At 63.6% G+C, this 26,480-nt stretch overlaps 3 protein-coding genes across 8 annotated transcripts in view; 2 read left to right on the forward strand and 1 right to left on the reverse strand.

Annotated features, from left to right (window-relative positions):
• The first annotated feature begins 1,923 nt into the window (after positions 1-1,923).
• LOC115350834 lies at positions 1,924-9,706 on the forward strand. Of its 3 annotated transcripts, none has more exons than XR_003926636.2 (6): positions 1,924-2,038; positions 2,146-2,337; positions 2,623-2,674; positions 2,794-2,848; positions 3,355-4,381; positions 4,751-5,150. XR_003926636.2 is itself a non-coding variant. In XM_030036831.2 (6 exons), the coding sequence occupies exons 1-5, from the start codon at positions 1,985-1,987 to the stop codon at positions 8,915-8,917; spliced, it is 1,362 nt and encodes a 453-aa protein (XP_029892691.1). In that variant the 5' UTR covers positions 1,924-1,984; the 3' UTR covers positions 8,918-8,936; positions 9,307-9,706. The 3 variants fall into 3 exon arrangements, 2 of the variants coding, with proteins under 2 accessions (XP_029892691.1, XP_029892692.1); XM_030036831.2 differs by lacking the exons at positions 3,355-4,381; positions 4,751-5,150 and adding exons at positions 7,909-8,936; positions 9,307-9,706; XM_030036832.2 differs by lacking the exons at positions 3,355-4,381; positions 4,751-5,150 and adding exons at positions 7,909-8,925; positions 9,460-9,706.
• A 3,790-nt stretch (positions 9,707-13,496) lies between these two features.
• Positions 13,497-17,175, forward strand: LOC115350833. Its single transcript, XM_030036830.2, has 6 exons — positions 13,497-14,223; positions 14,331-14,522; positions 14,808-14,859; positions 14,983-15,037; positions 15,544-16,571; positions 16,941-17,175. Exons 1-5 carry the CDS (start codon positions 14,170-14,172, stop codon positions 16,550-16,552), a joined length of 1,362 nt encoding a protein of 453 aa, XP_029892690.1. The 5' UTR covers positions 13,497-14,169; the 3' UTR covers positions 16,553-16,571; positions 16,941-17,175.
• A 107-nt stretch (positions 17,176-17,282) lies between these two features.
• The window catches only part of OTOF (otoferlin), a 108,240-nt gene continuing 99,042 nt past the window's right edge, over positions 17,283-26,480 (reverse strand). For all 4 annotated transcript variants that reach the window (XM_030036843.2, XM_041128749.1, XM_030036842.2 and 1 more), the window contains 9 exons: positions 26,002-26,172; positions 25,272-25,432; positions 24,428-24,570; positions 23,832-23,920; positions 21,892-21,990; positions 19,799-20,040; positions 19,248-19,426; positions 18,972-19,072; positions 17,283-18,435 (listed from right to left, as the gene is read on the reverse strand). In XM_030036843.2, the coding sequence (XP_029892703.1) occupies positions 18,255-18,435; positions 18,972-19,072; positions 19,248-19,426; positions 19,799-20,040; positions 21,892-21,990; positions 23,832-23,920; positions 24,428-24,570; positions 25,272-25,432; positions 26,002-26,172 (1,366 nt within the window). In that variant the 3' untranslated portion in view covers positions 17,283-18,254. The remainder of the gene's footprint in view (positions 18,436-18,971; positions 19,073-19,247; positions 19,427-19,798; positions 20,041-21,891; positions 21,991-23,831; positions 23,921-24,427; positions 24,571-25,271; positions 25,433-26,001; positions 26,173-26,480) is intronic.

The following is a 26,480-nucleotide window of genomic DNA, read 5'->3' on the forward strand; positions in this document are numbered from 1 at the left end:
AGCTTCAGATCAGGACTGTGCTGGGATGTGGAGGTGGCCAGGGACATGGTCCTTGCTCCGGTGGGTGGCCCAGTGGTGGGAAAGCCTGTGGCAGGGGAGGGGAGAGGGGCTGCCTTCTGCCTTCCAAACACACACTTTGGGGCTGGGGGAGGCATCTTAGTTTGTGGCCACCAAATTGCATCAAAATTCAGCTAGACGTAGAGGTTCTGAGTTGCTGCTCTGCATGTGCAGCTCCAGGCGTGCCCAGGAAGGTGCACGAGTGGCAGAGGGCTAAATGGAGAGGAATGGACTGGTGGCAGCTTTGGCCGTCTCCAGGTAGACATCCGAGAGCAGAAAGCAGTGCTTCTACTCCAGAAGGTCCTGGGGAGCTCAGCAGACTGGCTGAGAGGTGCAGGATTTACATGCCCTAAATTCGTTCTTCATGCCCTTTGCTCGGTAGAAGGGAGAACGCAGTTGGTGGTCGTGGGAGTTTCAGCCCCAGTGCCACCCTCCTGCGGTTCGCACCGTCTGCCTGGTGCCCTTCAGACCGATGCTGTCATGCCTGAAACCTCTATGCGGTTGGGAAAGCTCTGCTTTCCTCCACTGGCGCCGTGGCAGGGGGGTCCCGGGGGCCCCACGCTGCTGTTCCTTCCCGCAGCACTCTGTACCCAGAGCCGTGGTGACCTCCCGGTGATCGTCAGTGCCAGCCCGCCCGCTAGCATTTCTGTTGAAAAGACCCAGAATTGCTCTAAACAGAGGTGCGAGATGGATGGTGCTGCTGGGGCAGGAACCGTGCTCTCCTGACTGTGAAATTGTGGGTGTGAAACAGCCCCAGGAGCCATTTTACTCCCGAAGCAAAGGGGTTGCTTTGCATCCCACAGCTCTGTGGGGCACGGCCGTCGCCTCAGCCAGTGGGACGTTGCAGCGGGCACGGGCTCTGCCCCACCACAGACCTACCTGAGCTGCTGCAGAGGGTCTGAAAACCTCAGGCTGTGGCACCCACCCAGCATCCCCAAACTTTGGGGGAGCTCAGCTTTGGCCAGGCCACCTTTAACCCATCTTTGCAGGATGCGGGTGAGCAGCCACTGTGGTGCCGGGCTGGGGAAACCTCAGAGCCGCACATGGGGACACGGGGTGACAGCAGAGACAGGGAATCCAGGGCTGAAGCTGTCCTGGGAGCAGTGGACGAGGCTGCAGGCTGGTGGCAAAGCCTTGAGCAGAACCCAAAAGCCCTGCGGCCTCTTTCCGTGCGGCCTCTTTCCGTGCCCCGGGCCACGCGCTTTCCCTCTGGGCTAAAGCCTAGGTGTATTTAAGCGATGCCTCGTCCTTTATCAGCCGTCTCGACGGCTTCCTCTAAGAGGATTGTTGCGGTAGGTGTAATATACTTAAGGGATTGTTAATAACAATAGCGTTTCGGCAGCACACCGTGTGCCAGCGGGCCAGGTTGCTGCCACGGTCCGTTTGGACCTCGCAGATTTGCAGGACAACGTACTCTGTCAATTAAACTTTAATGTCTGAGCTTATTAGGAAAGAAAACAAAAAAGGGCTCAATCCCCTTTGTACAGACTAGGCTAACACAAGAATTCACTAATTCATCATTTAATTTGGGGGAAGAGCTGTACCTGCCGTTGGCACCACGGCTGTCTGCCCACCCATATTTATCCATCCATGGCCTCCCCTGTCCCCTCCCTGCCAGCGGACGGTGCCCCAATGCTGCGGGGATGGGCACAGTCCCACTCAGCAGCTCCTCACACATCTCTCTGTTCACCCTCTGCAGGTGGGCATCGCCTGCCCAAAATGGGGTAGAATGGGGGGGGCCTTACACCCTCCTCAGCATCCTCTGGCAAGGCTTCACAATCTCCCACGCCAGCTCAGCCCTGGGTTGACGTGGCAGCCACTGTGTGTCTACACGATGTCACCACGGCATCACAAAGGTGGCCCCCCCTCTTAGCGGGTTGCGGGGAGGCTCGGGTGTCACTTTGACTGCACGCGAGCCAGCGAGCAGATGGGCAAGCGTGTGGAAAACACAGCAGAGATGGGAGGAGAAGCAAACAAGCAGGTAGGAGCGGGGTGCTTTGGCGTCACCCCAACCTCTCCTCCCCGGGCTTCTCGGCCTCCCCACAAAGGGGCCCTCCTGACGCCTTTGCACATCCCCTGGTCATGCAGAACCGCTGGAGGAGATGCTGGCGATCCCTGCGCGAGATGGAGGAGTGGAAGCTGACGGTGCTGCTCTTCCTCTCCAGCCTGAGCCTCTGGGGGCTCTGCACGCTCGTGCTGCCCTGCACCACCAGCTTGGTGGCCGTCCTGGGTCTGGGCATCTTCATGACCTGGTGGCCCAACATCAAGGCCAAGGTCAAGGTAGGCGTCCGTCTTGGCATCGCCCCAAACGCTCCCTGGGCAGGGGCTAGCCCGGGGCAGAGCCCATCCCCGGGGTTTTTGGGAGGGAGCGGTGAACAGCGGCCATTGCCCACCCAGGCAGGCCCCTGCTCCGCAGCCACCGAGCCACCTCCGCTCGGGCACCGGGCTCGGGGCCAGGGACGCTCCTGTCCCTGAAACTCCGGTTACCCTTCCCAGGGTCCTCGTCTGCCGGGCAGGGGAGGGGAGACACCTCACGCTAACCGGGGGCTTGCTTTCTGGGGGCAGGGGACCTCTGCGGGGAAGAGACGTCGCAGCAGCAGGAGGAAGGACCCGATAGGTGAGCAGCCCCGTCCTAGAGCTGCGCCGGGCTCCGCAGCGGCTCCCGGCCGAGAGACGCCGTTGCACCCCGCGAGAGACGGCTGCCCTCGCTCACTCTCCCTCTGCCTCTCCCCCCAGGATCTTCTGTCCCCTGGGAAGGCGTGGAGGGCTCTACCGAGAGCCTGAAGGCAAGGTAAGCAGAGCGCTTCCCTTCGGGGGGGCAGCCCCCTCCGGGAGCCCCTGGCTGGGGAACCCCACTGGTGGGTCCCGCTGCACCGTGCAGCTGCCCCATTGCCCCCGGGAGGCTGCGGGTGGGCGAGAGCAGGATCCAGCAGAGAGCCAGGGCCCGGGCTCAGCCCCGATCCCCGAGGAAGCCGAGGAAGGGAAAGGGCTCGAGGGGTGAGGGAAGGGAGGGACGGCTTGGGGAGGGCAGGTTTCCAGGCCAATGCCCTCTGCTGACACCCGCCGCACCCCGTCCCACAGAGCCCACCGGTGGCCCCGGCACCGCTCTCTGTCCTCAGCCCCTGGCCTGGGCTTGCCCCATGTTCCCGAGACCCCAGCTTCACCCCCAGCACCCCAGAGCTGGCAGGGCTGGCTGCGGGCACCTGGGAGATCCCCCAGGAGAAGGCAGAGAGAGGGAGCCGGGTGGGTCCTGTCCCGCAGCAGCCCCCACAGTCCCGCCGGTATGTCCCCCCACAGGTCGGGGAAGCCCCATGGAGGAGAATGGTGGGAAAGCGGCTATGGGAGGGAAGCAGCCTCTGCAAGGGAGCTCCCCTCGGAGACCAGAGACGTGCGTCGACGTGGAAATTCCAGTGCTGCCAGCAGCTCAGGAAGGCAGCCCTCCGTCGCCAACATGGAGGAGCTCGCCAGATCCCTGATGGAGTCCCTGAACATCACCCAAATCTGCCGCAACCTGCTGGGAAAGCTGAACATAGCTCAGGATAGCAGCGCTCCAGTCCTGTGCGGAGCCACGTGGGAAGAATATCCCGTCTGCCTGCAGTGCCGTCGATGCCTCACCGGCAGCTGCCCGCACTGCAGCCAGCCCGCGGCAGAACAGGACCTGCCCACGCTGGCCGTCACCCTCTGCGCTGTGGACATGCTGGTGCACGAGGAGGACCTCCAGCTGGAACTGGTGCTGGGCTTTGAGCTGGCAATCAGCGGGGAGCCGGTCTACGTGTGGGAGGTAACCCGGCGGCTCCCCAAAATCGCCCCTGAGAGGTGCTGCGAGGAGTGCAACGCGCCTCTGCCCAGGAGCCCCGGGGACGGCAAGGGCTCGCGGGCATCGTTCCCCGTGCCCGGGTCCCCGGGAGCACCAGCGGGACAGATGAGGCCGGGCAGGCAGGACGCGAGGCAGACCGGGGCGAAATGCAGCGATACCAGCCGTGCCGACCTGCGGCCAGCCGGGCCGGGGAGTCTGTCCCCGCCATGGTCCCCACGTGGCCCCTGCCCCCGTGGGCACAGCCTCCCCCTCCCGGGGCCCTGGACCGGCTGCGGAGAGTCGGGCTGGAGCCCCTGCCCTTGGTGGGCTACAAGGGCCTGCAGCAGGGGGTCAGGCTGCAGCGCATCCGGCAGTCCTGGTGCCAAGTGAAGAGCAGCGTGCGAGGGAGCTTGGCGCCCAAGGGCACCACGGAAGGGGACCCGCGGCTGCCGTTCCACCTCCGGTTTCAGGTCAACGCGCTCTTCCACGCCATGGCGATGGAGGCGTGAGGAGCACCGGCAAGAAAAGGTGGGACGGGGAGGAGCGTGGGCAGGGAGAGCGCAGGACGGGAGGACGGGGACGGGTGTGGGCTGTCTTGTGCAGCCGTGGAAGCTGTGCTGTTCAGGAGGCGTTTCTGTGGGACGAGGTCGCGTGGTGTGGGAGCGCGGGGGCGGCGGTGAGAGAGGCGATGGCCTCTCGCTGAGGTTTGGTGCGGACACCGCTGGGAAGGAAAGCACGCGGAGAGGCAGGGTCCGGCTCAGAGCCGGAAAGAGGCCGGGGGAGGTGGGTATCCTGCGGGGCTTGCGGAGGGCAAGGGTTAATGCCGGGGATGCCCCTTCGCCCAGAGACCCCGTTTGGAGCCCTGGGGTCCCTCCTCACCCCCGTTCTGTCTTCTAGGGCAGGCCAGAAGAGACTACCCACTGGGCAGAACCCCAGCCGATGGGGAGAAGTGACTGGGGCTTCCCTGCCCAGCAGCAGCCCCTCTCGGTCCCCGTCGTCCCCGAGACATCGCTGTCTGCCTGCTGCCGTCCTGCCCAGAGGGGAAGGCAGGGCCATGCCTGCTCTGCTCCCCGTGCAGCTGAGGGACCAGGCTGCCGGCCAGGGCACGGACACTGGGGAGAGGCAGCGGGAAGAGAGGCTGCCACTGGGAAGCCGCGGGGAAGACGGAGGGCAGGAGGAAGGGGCTCGTCTTGAGAAGCAGCCAGCGACACGCGGTCTCCCCACTAACGCGAGGCCTCTGCGGAGAAGCCATCAGGGAAACCCAACTTTTATTGACCGATTAAAAGAGTAGCATCCTTAAAACACCCCCGAGAGCTCTTCCGTTATTGCATGAATGGGGGTAGGGTAGGGTGTCAGGGACAGTGCTGGCAAGGGAGACGGACATTGGGGCCGCTCTGTGACTCGTCCCCACCCTATGCGGGGCTGGCACAGCCCCAGCTGATCCATCCCAGGTCCCTGCTTCACCCTTGTTCCTGAAGTCCCTCCAACGAGCCTTTCCTTTCGGGAGCGCTCCCATGGCCCCGGCCCCAGCTCTCCCTCCCTTTCCCCTGGGGCCGGGGGCTGAGCTCCCTGGGAGGGCTCTGAGACTCCCAGCCTGGGTGCCCCGGTGAGGGATGCACAGCCTCGGGATCGACGCCATCCTCCAGCCCCATTTCTCTGGGACTAAAGCCACGAAGGGGACCCACAGAGGAGGAATGCAAAAGAGGAGGCCCAGCAGCAGCAGCAGCAGCAGCAGCAGCAGCAGGGAGATGTCCCCTGGAAGGCTGCAGGAGAAGAAGGGTGCAGTGCACAGGGCACCCCCATTTTCCCAGTCCAAATGCCCGCCACCAGCAACCGGGCCCTCCTGGGCTCTTCTGGGGATCGGCACCCAGACTGGCGGAGGGGAGACGTGCCTGGCACAGCGGGGTTGCTGGGCATGGGGTTCACAGGGGGAGGAATAGCTGAGGGGAGATGCTGCAACTTGCTGCCATCTTCCCGCTCACGGGGTGGAGGCAGGGAGCGCTGTCTTCTGCTGAGAAGTCACCCGTGCTTTGTCCCTGCACCTGCAGCTCTGGGGAACGGGGACTTTTGGGAAGCTCCAGCTGGCGCGATCCCTCCTTCCCACCTCCTGGGGGGGGACTGAGGAAAAATGTGCGCCTACTGAAGGGAGGGTGCAAAGAGGACGGAGCCAGGCTCTTTTCAGCGGTCCCAGCGGCCACGGGCAGGCACTCAGACGCGGGAGGGTGCCGCCGAACAGGAGGGAACGCTTTTTTTACTGGGAGGGCTGCCCAAGGAGGTTGTGGAGCCTCCGCCTTTGGAGACAAGTCAAAAGCAGTCTGGATGTGGCCCGGGACAAGCGGCTGAGGGTGGCCCTGCTTGAGCAGGGGCTCGGACCGGGCCACCTCCAGAGGTCCTGCCACCTTCAGCCGGGCCCCTGTGAGGAGCCCTGTGGTGGCTGACAGGGGGGTCTGCCGACCCAGCCAGGACCAGCGGTGCAGCGCAGAGGACACAGAGCCCCAGCAATGCCTCAGAGCGCCCCCGCGGACGTTTTTCAGCCCAATAATTCGCCCTTTCTCCCCCTTTTTCGCTCCTTCCCTTGGGATCAAGTCCCCGCTCCCCCCTCTCCCGCCTCAGGGCAGTTGCCTCAGGGGGCACGCGCAGGAACGGGCGCTGCGCGGACCGCGCCGCGCGCCGCTCGGGGGAGGCGGGAAGCCGCGGCGAGCACGCGCTCCGCCGGCGTTGCTAGGCGGCGCCGGGACGCCGCAGCCGCGCGGCGCGCATGCGCGGTCGCCGCCTCCTCCGCGCCAGACGGGGCTGCCTGAGGCGGGGAGCGGGCGCGATGGCGGCGGCGGCGGCGGCGGCGGCGGGCTGGCGGGCCCCGGCCCCGGCCCTCAGCGACCCCGACCCCGGCCCCGGCCCCCAGGAGCGAATCGCCGCCCGCCGCCGCCGCCTCGCCGCCCGCCTCGATGCCAAGCGCCGGTGAGAGACGGGGGCTCGTCCGCCAGCGCCCCGGTTGTGGCGGCCTGCACCCCCAGCCGGCTCCCCCTCAACCCGAGCTGGGCCCGGGCCCCTTCCCTGCTCCCAGCCGGCGCCAAGTCGCGCACCTCCTCCCCAGGCCCCGCGTCTGGTCACAGGGGGTTTCCTCTTCCCCGAACTGGGAGGGTTTCCTCTTCCCCGAACTGGCACCGGGGTGGACGTCCCCAGCCTCAAACCAGTGCCGGTTCCAGATCCCTCACCCCAAGCTGCAACCCGGTCCTGACCCCCCCACCCAGCACCAGCAGAGGCTCAGAGACCGTCCTCAGGTCTCAGAACATCCCCTGCTCCACACCGGCGCTGGGGCCAGGACCCTTGCCACCAACTGGCAGGGGGCAGGGACCCGACGGGGCCTTGCCAGCCTTCCTGGGGCCCAGGACCTCTCCCCAGAGGGGCCTTGGGTCCGGGACCGCCCTGAATCCGGAACCAGTCAGACATTCCCCCTTGCCTGCCAATTGGCAGGAGGTCAGGGGCCACCATCCCAATCAATTCCAGCTCAGCCCAAAGTCAGGGACATCCCTGTCCTGTCCCCAGGCCAGCCCTGGGGCAGCGATAGCCCCTGCCCCAAGATACCGCCCTGCCATGGACCCTCTGCCCCCATGGACAGAATCAGCAGCAGGCCAGTGGCCTCCTGGATCAGGCCGATGTTCCCAAACCTGGGACTCGCCAGCCATGGGCACGCCTTTTCCCCAAACCAGGACTGAAGTGGGGTCCTCTCCCAAGCCCTCTGCTGACACCCACTGTACCCCCTCCCACAGAGCCCACCGGTGGCCTCAGCACCCCTCTCTGTCCTCAGCCCCTGGCCTGGGCTGGCCCTTTTCTCCTTGGGCTGGCGGGCGCCCAGCCCCTCACTATGCGCCTCGTGCTGCTGGCCTGGGCTTGCCCCATGTTCCCGAGACCCCAGCTTCACCCCCAGCATCCCAGAGCTGGCAGGGCTGGCTGCGGGCACCTGGGAGATCCCCCAGGAGAAGGCAGAGAGAGGGAGCCAGGTGGGTCCTGTCCCGCAGCAGCCCCCACAGTCCCGCCGGTATGTCCCCCCACAGGTCGGGGAAGCCCCATGGAGGAGAACGGTGGGAAAGCGGCTACGGGAGGGAAGCAGCCTCTGCAAGGGAGCTCCCCTCGGAGACCAGAGACGTGCGTCGACGTGGAAATTCCAGTGCTGCCAGCAGCTCAGGAAGGCAGCCCTCCGTCGCCAACATGGAGGAGCTCGCCAGATCCCTGATGGAGTCCCTGAACATCACCCAAATCTGCCGCAACCTGCTGGGAAAGCTGAACATAGCTCAGGATAGCAGCGCTCCAGTCCTGTGCGGAGCCACGTGGGAAGAATATCCCGTCTGCCTGCAGTGCCGTCGATGCCTCACCGGCAGCTGCCCGCACTGCAGCCAGCCCGCGGCAGAACAGGACCTGCCCACGCTGGCCGTCACCCTCTGCGCTGTGGACATGCTGGTGCACGAGGAGGACCTCCAGCTGGAACTGGTGCTGGGCTTTGAGCTGGCCATCAGCGGGGAGCCGGTCTACGTGTGGGAGGTAACCCGGCGGCTCCCCAAAATCGCCCCTGAGAGGTGCTGCGAGGAGTGCAACGCGCCTCTGCCCAGGAGCCCCGGGGACGGCAAGGGCTCGCGGGCATCGTTCCCCGTGCCCGGGTCCCCGGGAGCACCAGCGGGACAGATGAGGCCGGGCAGGCAGGACGCGAGGCAGACCGGGGCGAAATGCAGCGATATCAGCCGTGCCGACCTGCGGCCAGCCGGGCCGTGGGATTCTGTCCCCGCCATGGTCCCCACGTGGCCCCTGCCCCCGTGGGCACAGCCTCCCCCTCCCGGGGCCCTGGACCGGCTACGGAGAGTCGGGCTGGAGCCCCTGCCCTTGGTGGGCTACAAGGGCCTGCAGCAGGGGGTCAGGCTGCAGCGCATCCGGCAGTCCTGGTGCCAAGTGAAGAGCAGCGTGCGAGGGAGCTTGGCGCCCAAGGGCACCACGGAAGGGGACCCGCGGCTGCCGTTCCACCTCCGGTTTCAGGTCAACGCGCTCTTCCACGCCATGGCGATGGAGGCGTGAGGAGCACCGGCAAGAAAAGGTGGGACGGGGAGGAGCGTGGGCAGGGAGAGCGCAGGACGGGAGGACGGGGACGGGTGTGGGCTGTCTTGTGCAGCCGTGGAAGCTGTGCTGTTCAGGAGGCGTTTCTGTGGGACGAGGTCGCGTGGTGTGGGAGCGCGGGGGCGGCGGTGAGAGAGGCGATGGCCTCTCGCTGAGGTTTGGTGCGGACACCGCTGGGAAGGAAAGCACGCAGGAGAGGCAGGGTCCGGCTCAGAGCCGGAAAGAGGCCGGGGGAGGTGGGTATCCTGCGGGGCTTGCGGAGGGCAAGGGTTAATGCCGGGGATGCCCCTTCGCCCAGAGACCCCGTTTGGAGCCCTGGGGTCCCTCCTCACCCCCGTTCTGTCTTCTAGGGCAGGCCAGAAGAGACTACCCGCTGGGCAGAACCCCAGCCGATGGGGAGAAGTGACTGGGGCTTCCCTGCCCAGCAGCAGCCCCTCTCGGTCCCCGTCGTCCCCGAGACATCGCTGTCTGCCTGCTGCCGTCCTGCCCAGAGGGGAAGGCAGGGCCATGCCTGCTCTGCTCCCCGTGCAGCTGAGGGACCAGGCTGCCGGCCAGGGCACGGACACTGGGGAGAGGCAGCGGGAAGAGAGGCTGCCACTGGGAAGCCGCGGGGAAGACGGAGGGCAGGAGGAAGGGGCTCGTCTTGAGAAGCAGCCAGCGACACGCGGTCTCCCCACTAACGCGAGGCCTCTGCGGAGAAGCCATCAGGGAAACCCAACTTTTATTGACCGATTAAAAGAGTAGCATCCTTAAAACACCCCCGAGAGCTCTTCCGTTATTGCATGAATGGGGGTAGGGTAGGGTGTCAGGGACAGTGCTGGCAAGGGAGACGGACATTGGGGCCGCTCTGTGACTCGTCCCCACCCTATGCGGGGCTGGCACAGCCCCAGCTGATCCATCCAGGTCCCTGCTTCACCCTTGTTCCTGAAGTCCCTCCAACGAGCCTTTCCTTTCGGGAGCGCTCCCATGGCCCCGGCCCCAGCTCTCCCTCCCTTTCCCCTGGGGCCGGGGGCTGAGCTCCCTGGGAGGGCTCTGAGACTCCCAGCCTGGGTGCCCCGGTGAGGGATGCACAGCCTCGGGATCGACGCCATCCTCCAGCCCCATTTCTCTGGGACTAAAGCCACGAAGGGGACCCACAGAGGAGGAATGCAAAAGAGGAGGCCCAGCAGCAGCAGCAGCAGCAGCAGCAGCAGCAGGGAGATGTCCCCTGGAAGGCTGCAGGAGAAGAAGGGTGCAGTGCACAGGGCACCCCCATTTTCCCAGTCCAAATGCCCGCCACCAGCAACCGGGCCCTCCTGGGCTCTTCTGGGGATCGGCACCCAGACTGGCGGAGGGGAGACGTGCCTGGCACAGCGGGGTTGCTGGGCATGGGGTTCACAGGGGAAGGAATAGCTGAGGGGAGATGCTGCAACTTGCTGCCATCTTCCCGCTCACGGGGTGGAGGCAGGGAGCGCTGTCTTCTGCTGAGAAGTCACCCGTGCTTTGTCCCTGCACCTGCAGCTCTGGGGAACGGGGACTTTTGGGAAACTCCAGCTGGCGCGATCCCTCCTTCCCACCTCCTGGGGGGGGACTGAGGAAAAATGTGCGCCTACTGAAGGGAGGGTGCAAAGAGGACGGAGCCAGGCTCTTTTCAGCGGTCCCAGCGGCCACGGGCAGGCACTCAGACGCAGGAGGGTGCCGCCGAACAGGAGGGAACGCTTTTTTTACTGGGAGGGCTGCCCAAGGAGGTTGTGGAGCCTCCGCCTTTGGAGACAAGTCAAAAGCAGTCTGGATGTGGCCCGGGACAAGCGGCTGAGGGTGGCCCTGCTTGAGCAGGGGCTCGGACTGGGCCACCTCCAGAGGTCCTGCCACCTTCAGCCGGGCCCCTGTGAGGAGCCCTGTGGTGGCTGACAGGGGGGTCTGCCGACCCAGCCAGGACCAGCGGTGCAGCGCAGAGGACACAGAGCCCCAGCAATGCCTCAGAGCGCCCCCGCGGACGTTTTTCAGCCCAATAATTCGCCCTTTCTCCCCCTTTTTCGCTCCTTCCCTTGGGATCAAGTCCCCGCTCCCCCCTCTCCCGCCTCAGGGCAGTTGCCTCAGGGGGCACGCGCAGGAACGGGCGCTGCGCGGACCGCGCCGCGCGCCGCTCGGGGGAGGCGGGAAGCCGCGGCGAGCACGCGCTCCGCCGGCGTTGCTAGGCGGCGCCGGGACGCCGCAGCCGCGCGGCGCGCATGCGCGGTCGCCGCCTCCTCCGCGCCAGACGGGGCTGCCTGAGGCGGGGAGCGGGCGCGATGGCGGCGGCGGCGGCGGCGGCGGCGGGCTGGCGGGCCCCGGCCCCGGCCCTCAGCGACCCCGACCCCGGCCCCGGCCCCCAGGAGCGAATCGCCGCCCGCCGCCGCCGCCTCGCCGCCCGCCTCGATGCCAAGCGCCGGTGAGAGACGGGGGCTCGTCCGCCAGCGCCCCGGTTGTGGCGGCCTGCACCCCCAGCCGGCTCCCCCTCAACCCGAGCTGGGCCCGGGCCCCTTCCCTGCTCCCAGCCGGCGCCAAGTCGCGCACCTCCTCCCCAGGCCCCGCGTCTGGTCACAGGGGGTTTCCTCTTCCCCGAACTGGGAGGGTTTCCTCTTCCCCGAACTGGCACCGGGGTGGACGTCCCCAGCCTCAAACCAGTGCCGGTTCCAGATCCCTCACCCCAAGCTGCAACCCGGTCCTGACCCCCCCACCCAGCACCAGCAGAGGCTCAGAGACTGTCCTCAGGTCTCAGAACATCCCCTGCTCCACACCGGCGCTGGGGCCAGGACCCTTGCCACCAACTGGCAGGGGGCAGGGACCCGACGGGGCCTTGCCAGCCTTCCTGGGGCCCAGGACCTCTCCCCAGAGGGGCCTTGGGTCCGGGACCGCCCTGAATCCGGAACCAGTCAGACATTCCCCCTTGCCTGCCAATTGGCAGGAGGTCAGGGGCCACCATCCCAATCAATCCCAGCTCAGCCCAAAGTCAGGGACATCCCTGTCCTGTCCCCAGGCCAGCCCTGGGGCAGCGATAGCCCCTGCCCCAAGATACCGCCCTGCCATGGACCCTCTGCCCCCATGGACAGAATCAGCAGCAGGCCAGTGGCCTCCTGGATCAGGCCGATGTTCCCAAACCTGGGACTCGCCAGCCATGGGCACGCCTTTTCCCCAAACCAGGACTGAAGTGGGGTCCTCTCCCAAGCCCTCTGCTGACACCCACTGTACCCCCTCCCACAGAGCCCACCGGTGGCCTCAGCACCCCTCTCTGTCCTCAGCCCCTGGCCTGGGCTGGCCCTTTTCTCCTTGGGCTGGCGGGCGCCCAGCCCCTCACTATGCGCCTCGTGCTGCTGGCCTGGGCTTGCCCCATGTTCCCGAGACCCCAGCTTCACCCCCAGCATCCCAGAGCTGGCAGGGCTGGCTGCGGGCACCTGGGAGATCCCCCAGGAGAAGGCAGAGAGAGGGAGCCAGGTGGGTCCTGTCCCGCAGCAGCCCCCACAGTCCCGCCGGTATGTCCCCCCACAGGTCGGGGAAGCCCCATGGAGGAGAACGGTGGGAAAGCGGCTACGGGAGGGAAGCAGCCTCTGCAAGGGAGCTCCCCTCGGAGACCAGAGACGTGCGTCGACGTGGAAATTCCAGTGCTGCCAGCAGCTCAGGAAGGCAGCCCTCCGTCGCCAACATGGAGGAGCTCGCCAGATCCCTGATGGAGTCCCTGAACATCACCCAAATCTGCCGCAACCTGCTGGGAAAGCTGAACATAGCTCAGGATAGCAGCGCTCCAGTCCTGTGCGGAGCCACGTGGGAAGAATATCCCGTCTGCCTGCAGTGCCGTCGATGCCTCACCGGCAGCTGCCCGCACTGCAGCCAGCCCGCGGCAGAACAGGACCTGCCCACGCTGGCCGTCACCCTCTGCGCTGTGGACATGCTGGTGCACGAGGAGGACCTCCAGCTGGAACTGGTGCTGGGCTTTGAGCTGGCCATCAGCGGGGAGCCGGTCTACGTGTGGGAGGTAACCCGGCGGCTCCCCAAAATCGCCCCTGAGAGGTGCTGCGAGGAGTGCAACGCGCCTCTGCCCAGGAGCCCCGGGGACGGCAAGGGCTCGCGGGCATCGTTCCCCGTGCCCGGGTCCCCGGGAGCACCAGCGGGACAGATGAGGCCGGGCAGGCAGGACGCGAGGGCTCCTCCTGCGAGGCAGACCGGGGCGAAAGGCGGCGATACCAGGCGTGCCGACCTGCGGCCAGCCGGGCTGCGGGAGTCTGTCCCCGCCGTGGTCCCCACGCGGCCCCTGCCCCCGGTGGGCACAGCCTCCCCCTCCCGGGGCCCTGGACCGGCTGCGGAGAGTCGGGCTGGAGCCCCTGCCCTTGGTGGGCTACAAGGGCCTGCGGCAGGGGGTCAGGCTGCAGCGCATCCGGCAGTCCTGGTGCCAAGTGAAGAGCAGCGTGCGGAGGAGCGTCGGGGCCGAGCGGGGCCGGCTGTGGCTGGCAGGGAGCTCGGCACCCAAGGGCACTATGGAAGCTGACCCGAAGCTGCCGTTCCATCTCCGGTTTCAGGTCAATGTGCTCTTCCACACCATGGCGATGCAGGCGTAAGGAGCACTGGCAAGAAAAGTCACCGTGACAGCCCCTTAAGCGTGGATGGGAATTTTGCGGAGAAACGCTTGAGGCGAGTTGGCCTAACCTACTCCCCATCCTTCCCTCTCAGGTTTCCCTGCCTCCCTGCAGCCACACAACCACCCCGACGGCGTGTGCCAGGGCCCTGGCCGGGATCCCTGGTGCGACAGAGAGGAGAAGGGACCATCGCGGTGTCCCCGGCTGGTGAGAACCCGTCAGTCCCTGGGGATGGGAGTGGGGGGCTGCTGCCAGGGCCACCAGCAGGTCCCCCCGGGGTGCCAGAGCAGCCCTGGTGCCACCAGGACCAGGTAGCCATCGCAGTGGCCCATCCTGGCCGAGGGGTGGAGGTCGGTGGCCCAGAGGGACCTTCCCGGGCCACTCTTCCGCAGGCCCTGTGCTACGTCTTGGGGTGTGCTACCCCTCCGAACCCCGACACAGGGGCTCTGGGGTGGCTGCTCCCCGATGGCTTCACAATCTCCCACGCCAGCTCAGCCCTGGGTTGACGTGGCAGCCACTGTGTGTCTACACGATGTCACCACGGCATCACAAAGGTGGCCCCCCTCTTAGCGGGTTGCGGGGAGGCTCGGGTGTCACTTTGACTGCACGCGAGCCAGCGAGCAGATGGGCAAGCGTGTGGAAAACGCAGCAGAGATGGGAGGAGAAGCAAACAAGCAGGTAGGAGCGGGGTGCTTTGGCGTCACCCCAACCTCTCCTCCCCGGGCTTCTCGGCCTCCCCACAAAGGGGCCCTCCTGACGCCTTTGCACATCCCCTGGTCATGCAGAACCGCTGGAGGAGATGCTGGCGATCCCTGCGCGAGATGGAGGAGTGGAAGCTGACGGTGCTGCTCTTCCTCTCCAGCCTGAGCCTCTGGGGGCTCTGCACGCTCGTGCTGCCCTGCACCACCAGCTTGGTGGCCGTCCTGGGTCTGGGCATCTTCATGACCTGGTGGCCCAACATCAAGGCCAAGGTCAAGGTAGGCGTCCGTCTTGGCATCGCCCCAAACGCTCCCTGGGCAGGGGCTAGCCCGGGGCAGAGCCCATCCCCGGGGTTTTTGGGAGGGAGCGGTGAACAGCGGCCATTGCCCACCCAGGCAGGCCCCTGCTCCGCAGCCACCGAGCCACCTCCGCTCGGGCACCGGGCTCGGGGCCAGGGACGCTCCTGTCCCTGAAACTCCGGTTACCCTTCCCAGGGTCCTCGTCTGCCGGGCAGGGGAGGGGAGACACCTCACGCTAACCGGGGGCTTGCTTTCTGGGGGCAGGGGACCTCTGCGGGGAAGAGACGTCGCAGCAGCAGGAGGAAGGACCCGATAGGTGAGCAGCCCCGTCCCAGAGCTGCGCCGGGCTCCGCAGCGGCTCCCGGCCGAGAGACGCCGTTCGTTGCACCCCGCGAGAGACGGCTGCCCTCGCTCACTCTCCCTCTGCCTCTCCCCCCAGGATCTTCTGTCCCCTGGGAAGGCGTGGAGGGCTCTACCGAGAGCCTGAAGGCAAGGTAAGCGGAGCGCTTCCCTTCGGGGGGGCAGCCCCCTCCGGGAGCCCCTGGCTGGGGAACCCCACTGGTGGGTCCCACTGCACCGTGCAGCTGCCCCGTTGCCCCCAGGAGGCTGCGGGTGGGCGAGAGCAGGATCCAGCAGAGAGCCAGGGCCCGGGCTCAGCCCCGATCCCCGAGGAAGCCGAGGAAGGGAAAGGGCTCGAGGGGCGAGGGAAGGGAGGGACGGCTTGGGGAGGGCAGGTTTCCAGGCCAATGCCCTCTGCTGACACCCGCCGCACCCCGTCCCACAGAGCCCACCGGTGGCCCCGGCACCGCTCTCTGTCCTCAGCCCCTGGCCTGGGCTTGCCCCATGTTCCCGAGACCCCAGCTTCACCCCCAGCACCCCAGAGCTGGCAGGGCTGGCTGCGGGCACCTGGGAGATCCCCCAGGAGAAGGCAGAGAGAGGGAGCCGGGTGGGTCCTGTCCCGCAGCAGCCCCCACAGTCCCGCCGGTATGTCCCCCCACAGGTCGGGGAAGCCCCATGGAGGAGAATGGTGGGAAAGCGGCTATGGGAGGGAAGCAGCCTCTGCAAGGGAGCTCCCCTCGGAGACCAGAGACGTGCATCGACGTGGAAATTCCAGTGCTGCCAGCAGCTCAGGAAGGCAGCCCTCCGTCGCCAACATGGAGGAGCTCACCAGATCCCTGATGGAGTCCCTGAACATCACCCAAATCTGCCGCAACCTGCTGGGAAAGCTGAACATAGCTCAGGATAGCAGCGCTCCAGTCCTGTGCGGAGCCACGTGGGAAGAATATCCCGTCTGCCTGCAGTGCCGTCGATGCCTCACCGGCAGCTGCCCGCACTGCAGCCAGCCCGCGGCAGAACAGGACCTGCCCACGCTGGCCGTCACCCTCTGCGCTGTGGACATGCTGGTGCACGAGGAGGACCTCCAGCTGGAACTGGTGCTGGGCTTTGAGCTGGCCATCAGCGGGGAGCCGGTCTACGTGTGGGAGATAACCCGGCGGCTCCCCAAAATCGCCCCTGAGAGGTGCTGCGAGGAGTGCAACGCGCCTCTGCCCAGGAGCCCCGGGGACGGCAAGGGCTCGCGGGCATCGTTCCCCGTGCCCGGGTCCCCGGGAGCACCAGCGGGACAGATGAGGCCGGGCAGGCAGGACGCGAGGCAGACCGGGGCGAAATGCAGCGATATCAGCCGTGCCGACCTGCGGCCAGCCGGGCCGGGGGAGTCTGTCCCCGCCATGGTCCCCACGTGGCCCCTGCCCCCGTGGGCACAGCCTCCCCCTCCCGGGGCCCTGGACCGGCTGCGGAGAGTCGGGCTGGAGCCCCTGCCCTTGGTGGGCTACAAGGGCCTGCAGCAGGGGGTCAGGCTGCAGCGCATCCGGCAGTCCTGGTGCCAAGTGAAGAGCAGCGTGCGAGGGAGCTTGGCGCCCAAGGGCACCACGGAAGGGGACCCGCGGCTGCCGTTCCACCTCCGGTTTCAGGTCAACGCGCTCTTCCACGCCATGGCGATGGAGGCGTGAGGAGCACCGGCAAGAAAAGGTGGGACGGGGAGGAGCGTGGGCAGGGAGAGCGCAGGACGGGAGGACGGGGACGGGTGTGGGCTGTCTTGTGCAGCCGTGGAAGCTGTGCTGTTCAGGAGGCGTTTCTGTGGGACGAGGTCGCGTGGTGTGGGAGCGCGGGGGCGGCGGTGAGAGAGGCGATGGCCTCTCGCTGAGGTTTGGTGCGGACACCGCTGGGAAGGAAAGCACGCGGAGAGGCAGGGTCCGGCTCAGAGCCGGAAAGAGGCCGGGGGAGGTGGGTATCCTGCGGGGCTTGCGGAGGGCAAGGGTTAATGCCGGGGATGCCCCTTCGCCCAGAGACCCCGTTTGGAGCCCTGGGGTCCCTCCTCACCCCCGTTCTGTCTTCTAGGGCAGGCCAGAAGAGACTACCCGCTGGGCAGAACCCCAGCCGATGGGGAGAAGTGACTGGGGCTTCCCTGCCCAGCAGCAGCCCCTCTCGGTCCCCGTCGTCCCCGAGACATCGCTGTCTGCCTGCTGCCGTCCTGCCCAGAGGGGAAGGCAGGGCCATGCCTGCTCTGCTCCCCGTGCAGCTGAGGGACCAGGCTGCCGGCCAGGGCACGGACACTGGGGAGAGGCAGCGGGAAGAGAGGCTGCCACTGGGAAGCCGCGGGGAAGACGGAGGGCAGGAGGAAGGGGCTCGTCTTGAGAAGCAGCCAGCGACACGCGGTCTCCCCACTAACGCGAGAACCCATCAGGGAAACCCAACCTTTATTGACGGATTAAAACAGTAGCGTCCTAAAAACATCCCCGAGATCTCTTCAATTATTCAGTGAGGGTCTTGCACACTTGAAGCTGAGAAAGGTGGCTTTTCAACAGCTGAATTTTGCAGTGAGCTGTGAAAAGAGCCCTTCTCTAATATACATGGCAAGAAAGTCTTCAGCCGCAGTATATACCAATCCACACAAAATAAATCGAGAATCAATAAGGCCACAGGGAGCTCATGCTGTGTGAGAAAACCTGGCTCCCTGTGAGCCCCCAGGGATGTCCGGCCACCACCACCACCTCTGGGTTGGTAACCTTAGGAAGATGCTTGAGCTGCTGGACACTTCCCTGCCTCTGCCAGAGCTGTGGGGAGGGAAGGGCAGGGCGTCCCCTTGCACAGCCCCAGGGCTCTCTGCCGGGCCTTGGCGGCTGCTGGGGCACAATGCCTGGTGTTCCCCCGTGTGGGATGGGTCCCTGCACCGGGATGCAGTGAGCTCCAGAGCTAGGAGTGGAGCAGGGACAGTGCTGGCAGCGGGGACGGGTGTTGGGGCCGCTCGGTGCCGTCCCCACGCTGGTGGGGCTGGCGTGTCTCCAGCTGTCCCAGGTCCCTGCTTCACCCTTGTTCCTGAAGTCCCTCCAACGAGCCTTTCCTTTCGGGAGCGCTCCCATGGCCCCGGCCCCAGCTCTCCCTCCCTTTCCCCTGGGGCCGGGGGCTGAGCTCCCTGGGAGGGCTCTGAGACTCCCAGCCTGGGTGCCCCGGTGAGGGATGCACAGCCTCGGGATCGACGCCATCCTCCAGCCCCATTTCTCTGGGACTAAAGCCACGAAGGGGACCCACAGAGGAGGAATGCAAAAGAAGAGATGTCCCCAGAAGCTGCTGAGAGGCTGCGGGGAGGAGAAGGGCATGGGGCCGGGGATGGTTGTGCCACGGGGCTGGGGACATGGGGGAGGGTCCCATGCTTCATGCTCCCAGCAGCTTCTTGACCATGTAGCCTGGCATGCTGTAGAGGAAGAGGGCGATCATGATGAGGAGCAACAGGGCCAGCACGATTTTGATGATAAGCCACTTGTAGCGCGTGCAGATGAGGTATTTGATGGACTTGAGCGGGTTCAAGAACCAGATGAAGGACGTGTCCGGGCGGCTGCAGGGGAAACAAATACCCATCATTAATGCCTTGGCCATAGAGAAGGGAGGCACAGCAGGCAGTGCAACAATAGACATGGTGGGCAAAGGGAGGTGCAGGATCGCGTTCCCTGCGTAAGCCTGCACAGAGCGAAAGAGCCCAACCGGGAGGATCAGGAGGGTGGACAAGGGGAGTCAGCATGACCTATGCCAGATGGACTAATGCCGGTTTGTGAGGGAGCGTGAGGATTCCAGTCAAAGCTGGAATCTGGTGGTGAGGACCGGAGGGGTGGAGGAGGTGGTAGGAGGCCAAGGAAAGGGGATGGAGCCAAGAAGAGAAGCAGAGAAGGAATAAAGTAAGGAAAAGCAGCCGGGCAGTGAATAGCAGGCAACGGGGGGAACCAGTAGAGATGGCTCTGCCCACGACCCTCATTCCTACATCCCCCCAGTGCGACCCCTCCTCTCCTCCCCATGCCTGGCTCCCTCCCTGGGGACCACCTCACAGTATCTCCCAGAAGCCCAGGTGCCTGCTGGGGAGTGGGGTTTCCTACTTACTTGGGTTTCTCCAGTGGATCAGGCTCATTGCGAGCCAGCCCGGCGGGGGATTTCTCTGCCTCCTCTGCTGTCAGAAGGTGCAGTTCAGCCTCGACTTTCCCCTGCAGGGAGCAGAGAGTTGTGCTGAGACCTGGGCAATGCTCCGCACCTCAGCCCCCAAGACATGGTGACAGAGGGGACCTGAGGGAACAGAGGCAAGTGCAAGGGGGGTGGAGGTTGTCTGCAAAGAGTAGCCATCCCCAGGATGCAAAATCCCTCCCTTTTCCCCTTCCTTACGGTGACCTCCAGCTCATCATTCTCATCTCTGGCCACGAATGGCCACCAGCCCTTCACCCGCTTCTGCTTGAAGATGGAGACCATGGGCAGCTCTGCCTCGTTCGTCACCATCTCCAGGCTGCACTGTTTCGATGTCTTGGCTCCCCGGGGGAAGCGGTTCAGGTCCAGCTCGATGGCCCCTGGCAGGAGAAAGAGGAGCAGAGATGTTGGCACCCCCAAAATGCTGAGTCCTTGGCTGGAGGTGGGCTGGGCCAGCATCTCCTCCCTGGAGAGCAACTTTGAACTAGCTCTGGGAACTAAAAAGCTGACATCTTTACTACAGGAGCAGCCTTTGAACAGCAGCAGCAGAGACAAGGGCCCTCATCGTGCCTGCTCTTATGAGCAGCATCTAAGGGGGTTTGTAGGATGTTGTGGACTTGAGGAGCAGAGCTGCCCTTATGGGTTCTGTTCCTATATAGGCTTTGCCTCATCCCACACTGCTCTCTGCGTGTCCAGCCATGGGGTCCCTGCTGGCTGCCCCATTGCCCCACCTCAGCGGACCCTCCACTTACCGAGGAAATCATCGGCAGAGAAGTGGTCAGCATCCCAGACCTGCAGGGTGAGGCGAGCTGGGATCTTGTACTCGGTCTCATCCCAGGAGAACATCGACTCCTTCTTGGAGATGACGATCTTCTCCTCCGCCATCAGGTAGTCAAAGGGGAAGATGTAGCGCCAGTTGAAGTTGCCTTCACCAGTGAGCGAGTGGTAATGGACGTCCGTGTCTTGCTTGTCCTCCTGCTGACCCTTCAGCCACCTGCAGGGCCCAGAGGGGTGAGAGGGGTGGCACACATTACAGGAGGGAGGAGAGGGCACAGGACCATCCTGTCCGTGCAACCAGGATGTCTCCAGGACAGACTGGAAGGACCTAAAAGGCGCGAGCAACGGGCTGGGGCTGCTCCAATCACCGCAGCAGCAGCACCTCCAAGGGGTAGAATGGACACGGGGGCAGGAGGGCCCTAGAAGGAACAGGGGAGTTTGAGAGCGAGGAATGCAAGCAGGTTGTCAGAGGTCTTTCTCTGGGCAGGGAGGTGTTAAAGAGGTGGACAGGAGCAAGGAGCATTGCTGGGGAGTCTGGAGCAGAGCATCCTGGAAGGATGTCCCCATCCCGCACCGGTGGAGCGGGGAGGCTGTAGAGACCTTCTCACTCCACCGTGGGGTAGTTACGCCTCCTCTGATGGCAGCTGTCCCTGCGGAGGCAGCTTGGTCTGTGCTGGTCACCGCAGGCTCCCTGTGTCAGGGCACATCTATCCGAGCCCATCAGAGGTATTTAGAGCCTGCTGCAGGCTCTGCTTGAGGGTGGGGTTGTCTCTGCTGACCTAATCTCCAGTGAAGGGACCTGAAGCACCCGTTCAGACAGCCACCGTGGGCACCAGGTCACTGGAGGCAGTGGGATCCCCATCCTGCCACCCTGGGAGATGGGGTGGCCGTGCTGACCTTGCCCTCGCATGTGCTTGTGCCCCTAATTTTCTGGCTCCAGGGAGCAGGGTTCCCAGAGCAAAACGGACACAGAGGACAGTCCATACCAGCAAGTCTGCGTCCCTGGGGAACACAGTTTTGTTTTAAAGACTGTGAGTGCTCCCCAGCCCCTTTCTCTGATGAGCCAAGGCATCTCCGTTCCCCAGGGTGCTCTCAGGTTTTTTGTGCGTCTGTTTGTCCTGAGGGGCTGCAGCCAGCAGCAACACGACTCTATGCTCGACCATCCAATGCAGGGTTGGTCTCTCAGGCTCCGAGCATGCCGATGCCCTGCTCTGCCCCGCAAAACAAAAAGGTCAAGTGATCCCCCACCATACAGATAGGGAAGGGCTGGAGCATCTCAGATTCAGAGCCATTGCAGAAAAGCCACTGGGCTGGTGGGACCCAAGACACCAAAACAGACCCATTTTTCTGAAAGCAGCATGAGATGCAAGCAGAGGAGACCTGGCCTGAGCTGGTGAGGCTGCAGAGAAATCACCGAGCAGGTTAACAGACTGGTGGGAAGTCACTGCATAGTCAGCCACCAGCCTGAAATGCTGTTGCATTGATTTGAGGTCCTGTAAAGAATTGGGCTATGGGCAAGAGTGAGTCCCCTCACCTCTGTACAGGCGAGTTTTGGAAGGGCCTTTCCCCTGCCGCTGGGTGAGAGCAAAGTGGAGATGGGAACTAACTGCAGTTTGGCTCTAGATGCTGGAATTGGAGGTTGCAGGGCTGAAATGCCAAGTGGGGTCATCAAGACAAGCTCAAAAAGGGGTAGAGGGGCAGGCGGCGGGGACCAAGCAGCGAGGCCTCGGCCATTACCCCCTGACATAGATGTCAGACATCTTCTCTCCCGCCAGGAAAGCATCATCTTCCAAAACCACCTCATCGGTGTTCCAGATAATAACCCGCAGTTCAAAGCTGGGCAGCCAGGCCAGGCACACACAGCGGGTCGCGCAGCCAGAGAGAGAGATGGAGAGGCAAGAAACACAGCACAGAAGACAATGGCAGCGTTGGCTCTATCCGACCCTGCACCACCGTCCACGTCGTACCCCCCTCCCCTCTCCAAAACCAACCCGGGGACCCCAGCCAGCACTAGCACCCCCCAGGGAGAAGCAGAGGAGCTGGCACTGGCATGCCACGCTGTACCTACCCCCTGACAAAAATGTCACTGGATTTCTCGCCAGTGAAGTAGTCATCGTCCTCCAGGATGACCTCGTCTGTGTTCCACACTATCACTCTAAGCTCATATCTGGCAGGAGGAAGGGAGACAAGGAGGTGAGGCACAGGGGCAGGAGGGAAAGGGGTGACGCTGCCAGAAACCAGGGCCAGGCACCGAGATGGCAGGGAACTGCTCACAGGGATCTTATCTGAGGGATCATGGGGACAAGAACAGGAGGGGGAATCTCTGCATGAGCTCAGATCAGCCCAGGCAGGGTGAGCAGAGCAGCAAGGGGAACTTTACCTCCCTCTGCTCTGAACCTCTGCAAAGCCCATGCCAAAGGCTCAGTGGAACAGCCCAGGCTTGGTCTTTGGTGGATTTGTGGCTAAAATGGTGTCTGCAAAACAGTCTTGAGTCCAGCTTTCTTCCTGGTTTCCCCACCTTACTCAGCAGGGCTGTCGCCCCTTAGAAATGGGCATCGCAGTCCTTCTTAGGACTCCAGCAGGTTCAGAGACTCTGAGATATTCCCAGCCCTGCCTTTTGTGTGCAGCAGCCCGGGGTTTCCCAGTCACATTTGGCTTGGTTGGGAATTTTGGTGATGGAGAAAGCAGCTCTGGTGGGAGCGGGCGGAGGAAGAGCAGAAGCCAGATTCCTCGCAGGGCGCAGCTGCAACGCGGAAAGGCTGGAGGAAGGCTGGGGGACGGTGGCAAAGAAAGGCAGCCATGTGGCCACAAGCACAACACATCGCTAGAAGTACCTACAGGGGAGGGGAAGGGGATTTACAGCTTCCTTAACCCACCTCCTCTGGTATCTCCCTCTAGCAATGCCCTGGCTGAGCCCAGCTGTGGGACTCGTGCCATCTCCACCAGCCCCCTCCTGTCTGCACCCATGGGTGGGAGCTTGTCCCATGCTGTGCCTCTCCAGCACCTACAGCTAGTGTCAGGTGGTGCCCAGTGCTCCCAACAAAGACAGAGGAGATGGATTCAACCCCTAGGATAATAACCAGGCATAACCTTGCTTGAAACAGGCTATCTACCTGCAAACCCTCTCTTCAACCCATCAGTAGGAACATCTCAGCTCCAGCTCATGGGTCACTGCTCAGCATGGCTGTCCCGCAGACAACCCTCCGCTTTTCTGGTCCGTGCTGGCGTCTGGACCTTGCCCTTGGCCTCAGCTTTCCTGCAGCTGCCTGCTCTGCTCCTCAGACCCCAGCTGCAGCCCACTGGGATCAAGGGACGTTCTCTCCATCCAAGGCATCATCTGTGCAAGGGCACAGGAGTGCAAGAGACTCCCATCAGGATGCCCAGTGCTGTTCCCGTATCTCGGCCCTGAGGGTGGGAAAAGGGGTCCATGGACAGAGTCTAGCAGGGTAAGGCAGGGATAGGAAGGATGTCAAGGGAAGAAATGTCCGTCTTTTCTCTAAATGAGTTGGGAGAGGGCAGGGTGGGGGGGGGGAAGAACTCTTTATTACCCTGCCTGTTGCCTGCTCTGTCCTGCTTGGATTGACCAACTCTGTCTCAGTAACCTTCCCTGCTCCGGGCTCTAGCCATCACCTCCTGGAAAGGGCCCGTCCAAACTGCCCAGGGATGCCTTGCCCTGGGCTAACCCAGGGTCTCAGGGCTGGCTGCACTGGCCTGCCCCGGCCCCGTGCCGGGCACTGGGGAACAATTTAGTTTCCTACTCTACAGAGACGAGAAAAATCGGGAGCTGCAGGAAATGGAACGGGCGTGATACCACCCTTCAGGCGCAGTGCTGGAAGGGGAAGACATCACTTGATGCCTCCAGTCTTGGGATCTCTGGAAATGCCAGCGCGGTCGAGGTACCCAGGCAGGGCTGGGCTGGGCCTGGAGCGGCAGCAGGAGAGGGGAGAAGCAGGGCTCTGTCCCCAGCCTTGAGTTCTCCCTGGGGCGGGCTGGCTGGGAGGTTCTTACTTCTTCGGTTTCCTGGGGGAAATATCAGTGGCAGGGCCAGGCGCTGGCATGTCCATGGGGAACATGTCCACCCACATCTCCAGGCGACCCTGCAAGGTTGGAAAGGTGCAGTCAGCTCCCCCGGTCCCTCCCCAGCAGGGTCCCCCCCAGCTCCTCTTGCCCTTCAACATCAGTCTGGCCGTGCCAGATGTGGGGCAGGCCCTGCAGCACTGAACCCTGCCAGATATGGGGCGAGGCAGGGCTCCCCCGTGCCATCAGTCCTTTCCCACCCCTTGCAGAAGTATCTCACGGCATAGCGTGGTGCCGAGGGGCACAGCGTGGGGAGTCAGGGGACCAAGGGACCTGGGGGGGGCCGAAATGGACGCAGGCTGGAGCAGGAGAGGCACTAAAGATTTAGTTTGCTAGTCAACAGATGACTCTTAAGGGCTGTTGATGCCCAAGTGCCACTATTTGCAGGATGCCTCCCCCGTCTCCGCTGCCCATGACAAGGTGGGTTACGGCTGCTCTGCCCAGCTGACATCTCTGCTCCCTGCTTGGAGGGTCCGCAGGCTCGGCAGCGTGGGCTGCCTCCACTTCTGCTCTGGGACTTTGAGGACCTGCTCGATGCCCGGCTTGTCAGGGTTCAGCAGCGGACGCGTCTCCACGTGCTCGGGAACCAGCTTGCAGCCCGCCCGTGGGATGTCCTCCCAGTGGCGCAGCACGGTCAGGGCCAGGTGTTCATCTGTCTGCTTCTTCTGACCTGTATGGGCAAAAGGAGGGCTGTGCTTGGAGAACCGGGCAGAGAGACACCAGGCACAGCAAACTGTTCCTCCACCCCTAACTCCAAGGGAGCAGAACTCCTCCTAGCTACTCCTCTCCATTTCCTTGTGTACACTTTGTCCTTCAGCCAATACTTCCTAACTCCTCTCTTTCTCCTCTCTCTAATCCATGTCATTTACAGAAAGTCCAGATCCCCTGCCTGTCTGCATTTTCCCAGGCTGAACAAGCTCCGTATCCATTGTCCACGTTCTCCTCCTCTTCTGCACCCCTCCTGGCCTGCCTTCATCTTTCTTGAGCACACGTGAGTGCATTGGGACACCACCATTGTTTGGGGGTACAGTTACATGGAGAATGGCTTCCTAAACCCTGGGAAGGCCAGGGTGGGCTGTCTTCATTGCTCCTTGGGCATACACTTCCAGGAGGAATTTCTCAAAGGCAGCTTTGATGATGCTATGCCACAGATACCCATGAGTGATTCTGAGAGCAACCCACTGGCCTGTGTGGTCTATAAGACTCTAACTGGTCACATACTGGAAGGTCCATTTAAGGTGGTGGGTGGAGAGTGATTGCAGTGCTGCTTTGGGGTGATGGGGCCACTACATCTGTCTCCAGTCCTGGATGATGAGGGGACACCCCAGACCCCTGCTCCCCTCCACAACCTTCACCCCATGGGGCAGGTACCATTTTCATCCTCAATCTCCGTGGGGCCGGTGAAGACCCTGTTGGCAACTTTCACTCTTCCTCCTGGCCCAAAGTGCGGCCCATCCACCTTGCCCTCTTTGCACAGCTTGGACAGGATTTGGGAAGGCTTCATGGGGTCGCGCCAGGTGTTATAACCATGTCTGTGAATAGGAGGGCAAGGTCAGTGAAGTAGTAGCAAGATTTGGAGGAAAAAGGCATTTTGTTCCCCTCTGCCAGCAAAACAAACGCTGCTGCCATGAAGGACCCGGGATTCACAGGGAAAAGATCTGAGTCAGCAAACGTGACACTTCAGAGCAGACTAGGTCCCTCTGTGCCCCCTCTCTACACTTTGCTAACACCCTTCCACCCCAGCCCCTTTACTCTGTGCTAACTCAGACCTGAAATTGCCAGCGCACCCCACTTGAGTCCTGATGCTCAGCATTGCTCCTTTGGCACTGCCGCTATTTCAGCTCTGGCCTCACCCCTCTACCCAGTCCCACCAGTGCCCCTCGGTCCCTTCCTCCCTGCCCTGGGCTCCTTATAACCCACTCCGCTGCTGCCCTGCTGTGCTGGTCACAAAACCTGTCTTAAGAGTGAGGGTACAGCACAGACTCCTCCATTAGCAGGCGATAAAGGAGGGAGATTCCTGCAGGAGAACTGGGCTTGGTGTGGAAGATGAGACAGGCATGGGTCCAGGCAGAAGTCTGGGCTGAGAAAGCTTTGCTCGTACATGGAGTAAGTCTGTGACACCCCACAAGTAGCTCGGTGCTTGCTGTAGTAGCGGTTCTCCAGATCAATCTTGGTCTCTCCAATGAGGTCGTCAGTCCCCACCAAGTCCCAGTCGTACACCGCCACTGTCAGCATGGACTCCATGGGGAAGGTGGCCTCGATGTCAAAGGATCTAAGCCGGGGGAAAGCAGGTGAGGGGAAAGAGAAAAGCTGTTGAAGGGTTTGGCTGCTGCTCAAGACAGACACATGGGTGAGGTGGGTCTGCTCCAGTCTGCGGAGGGTGTTTAATTTGCATCTACCGCTGCAGGACATTCGAGGTAGGGGTTTTAACTAAATCTCTGCGTGGGCTGTTTCAGATCCAGCAGCCCTAGACAGGAGCTGGCACAGGGTGATTGCTTGACCTGGGTGTCTCAGTAGCCCCGAACCTAAGTTTGTGTGTCACCAGAGAGACAGGCCATACCCTTGCTCGAGTTTTGGCCT

Source organism: Aquila chrysaetos, chromosome 15 (genome assembly GCF_900496995.4).
Source record: "Aquila chrysaetos chrysaetos chromosome 15, bAquChr1.4, whole genome shotgun sequence".
Taxonomy (NCBI): domain Eukaryota; kingdom Metazoa; phylum Chordata; class Aves; order Accipitriformes; family Accipitridae; genus Aquila; species Aquila chrysaetos.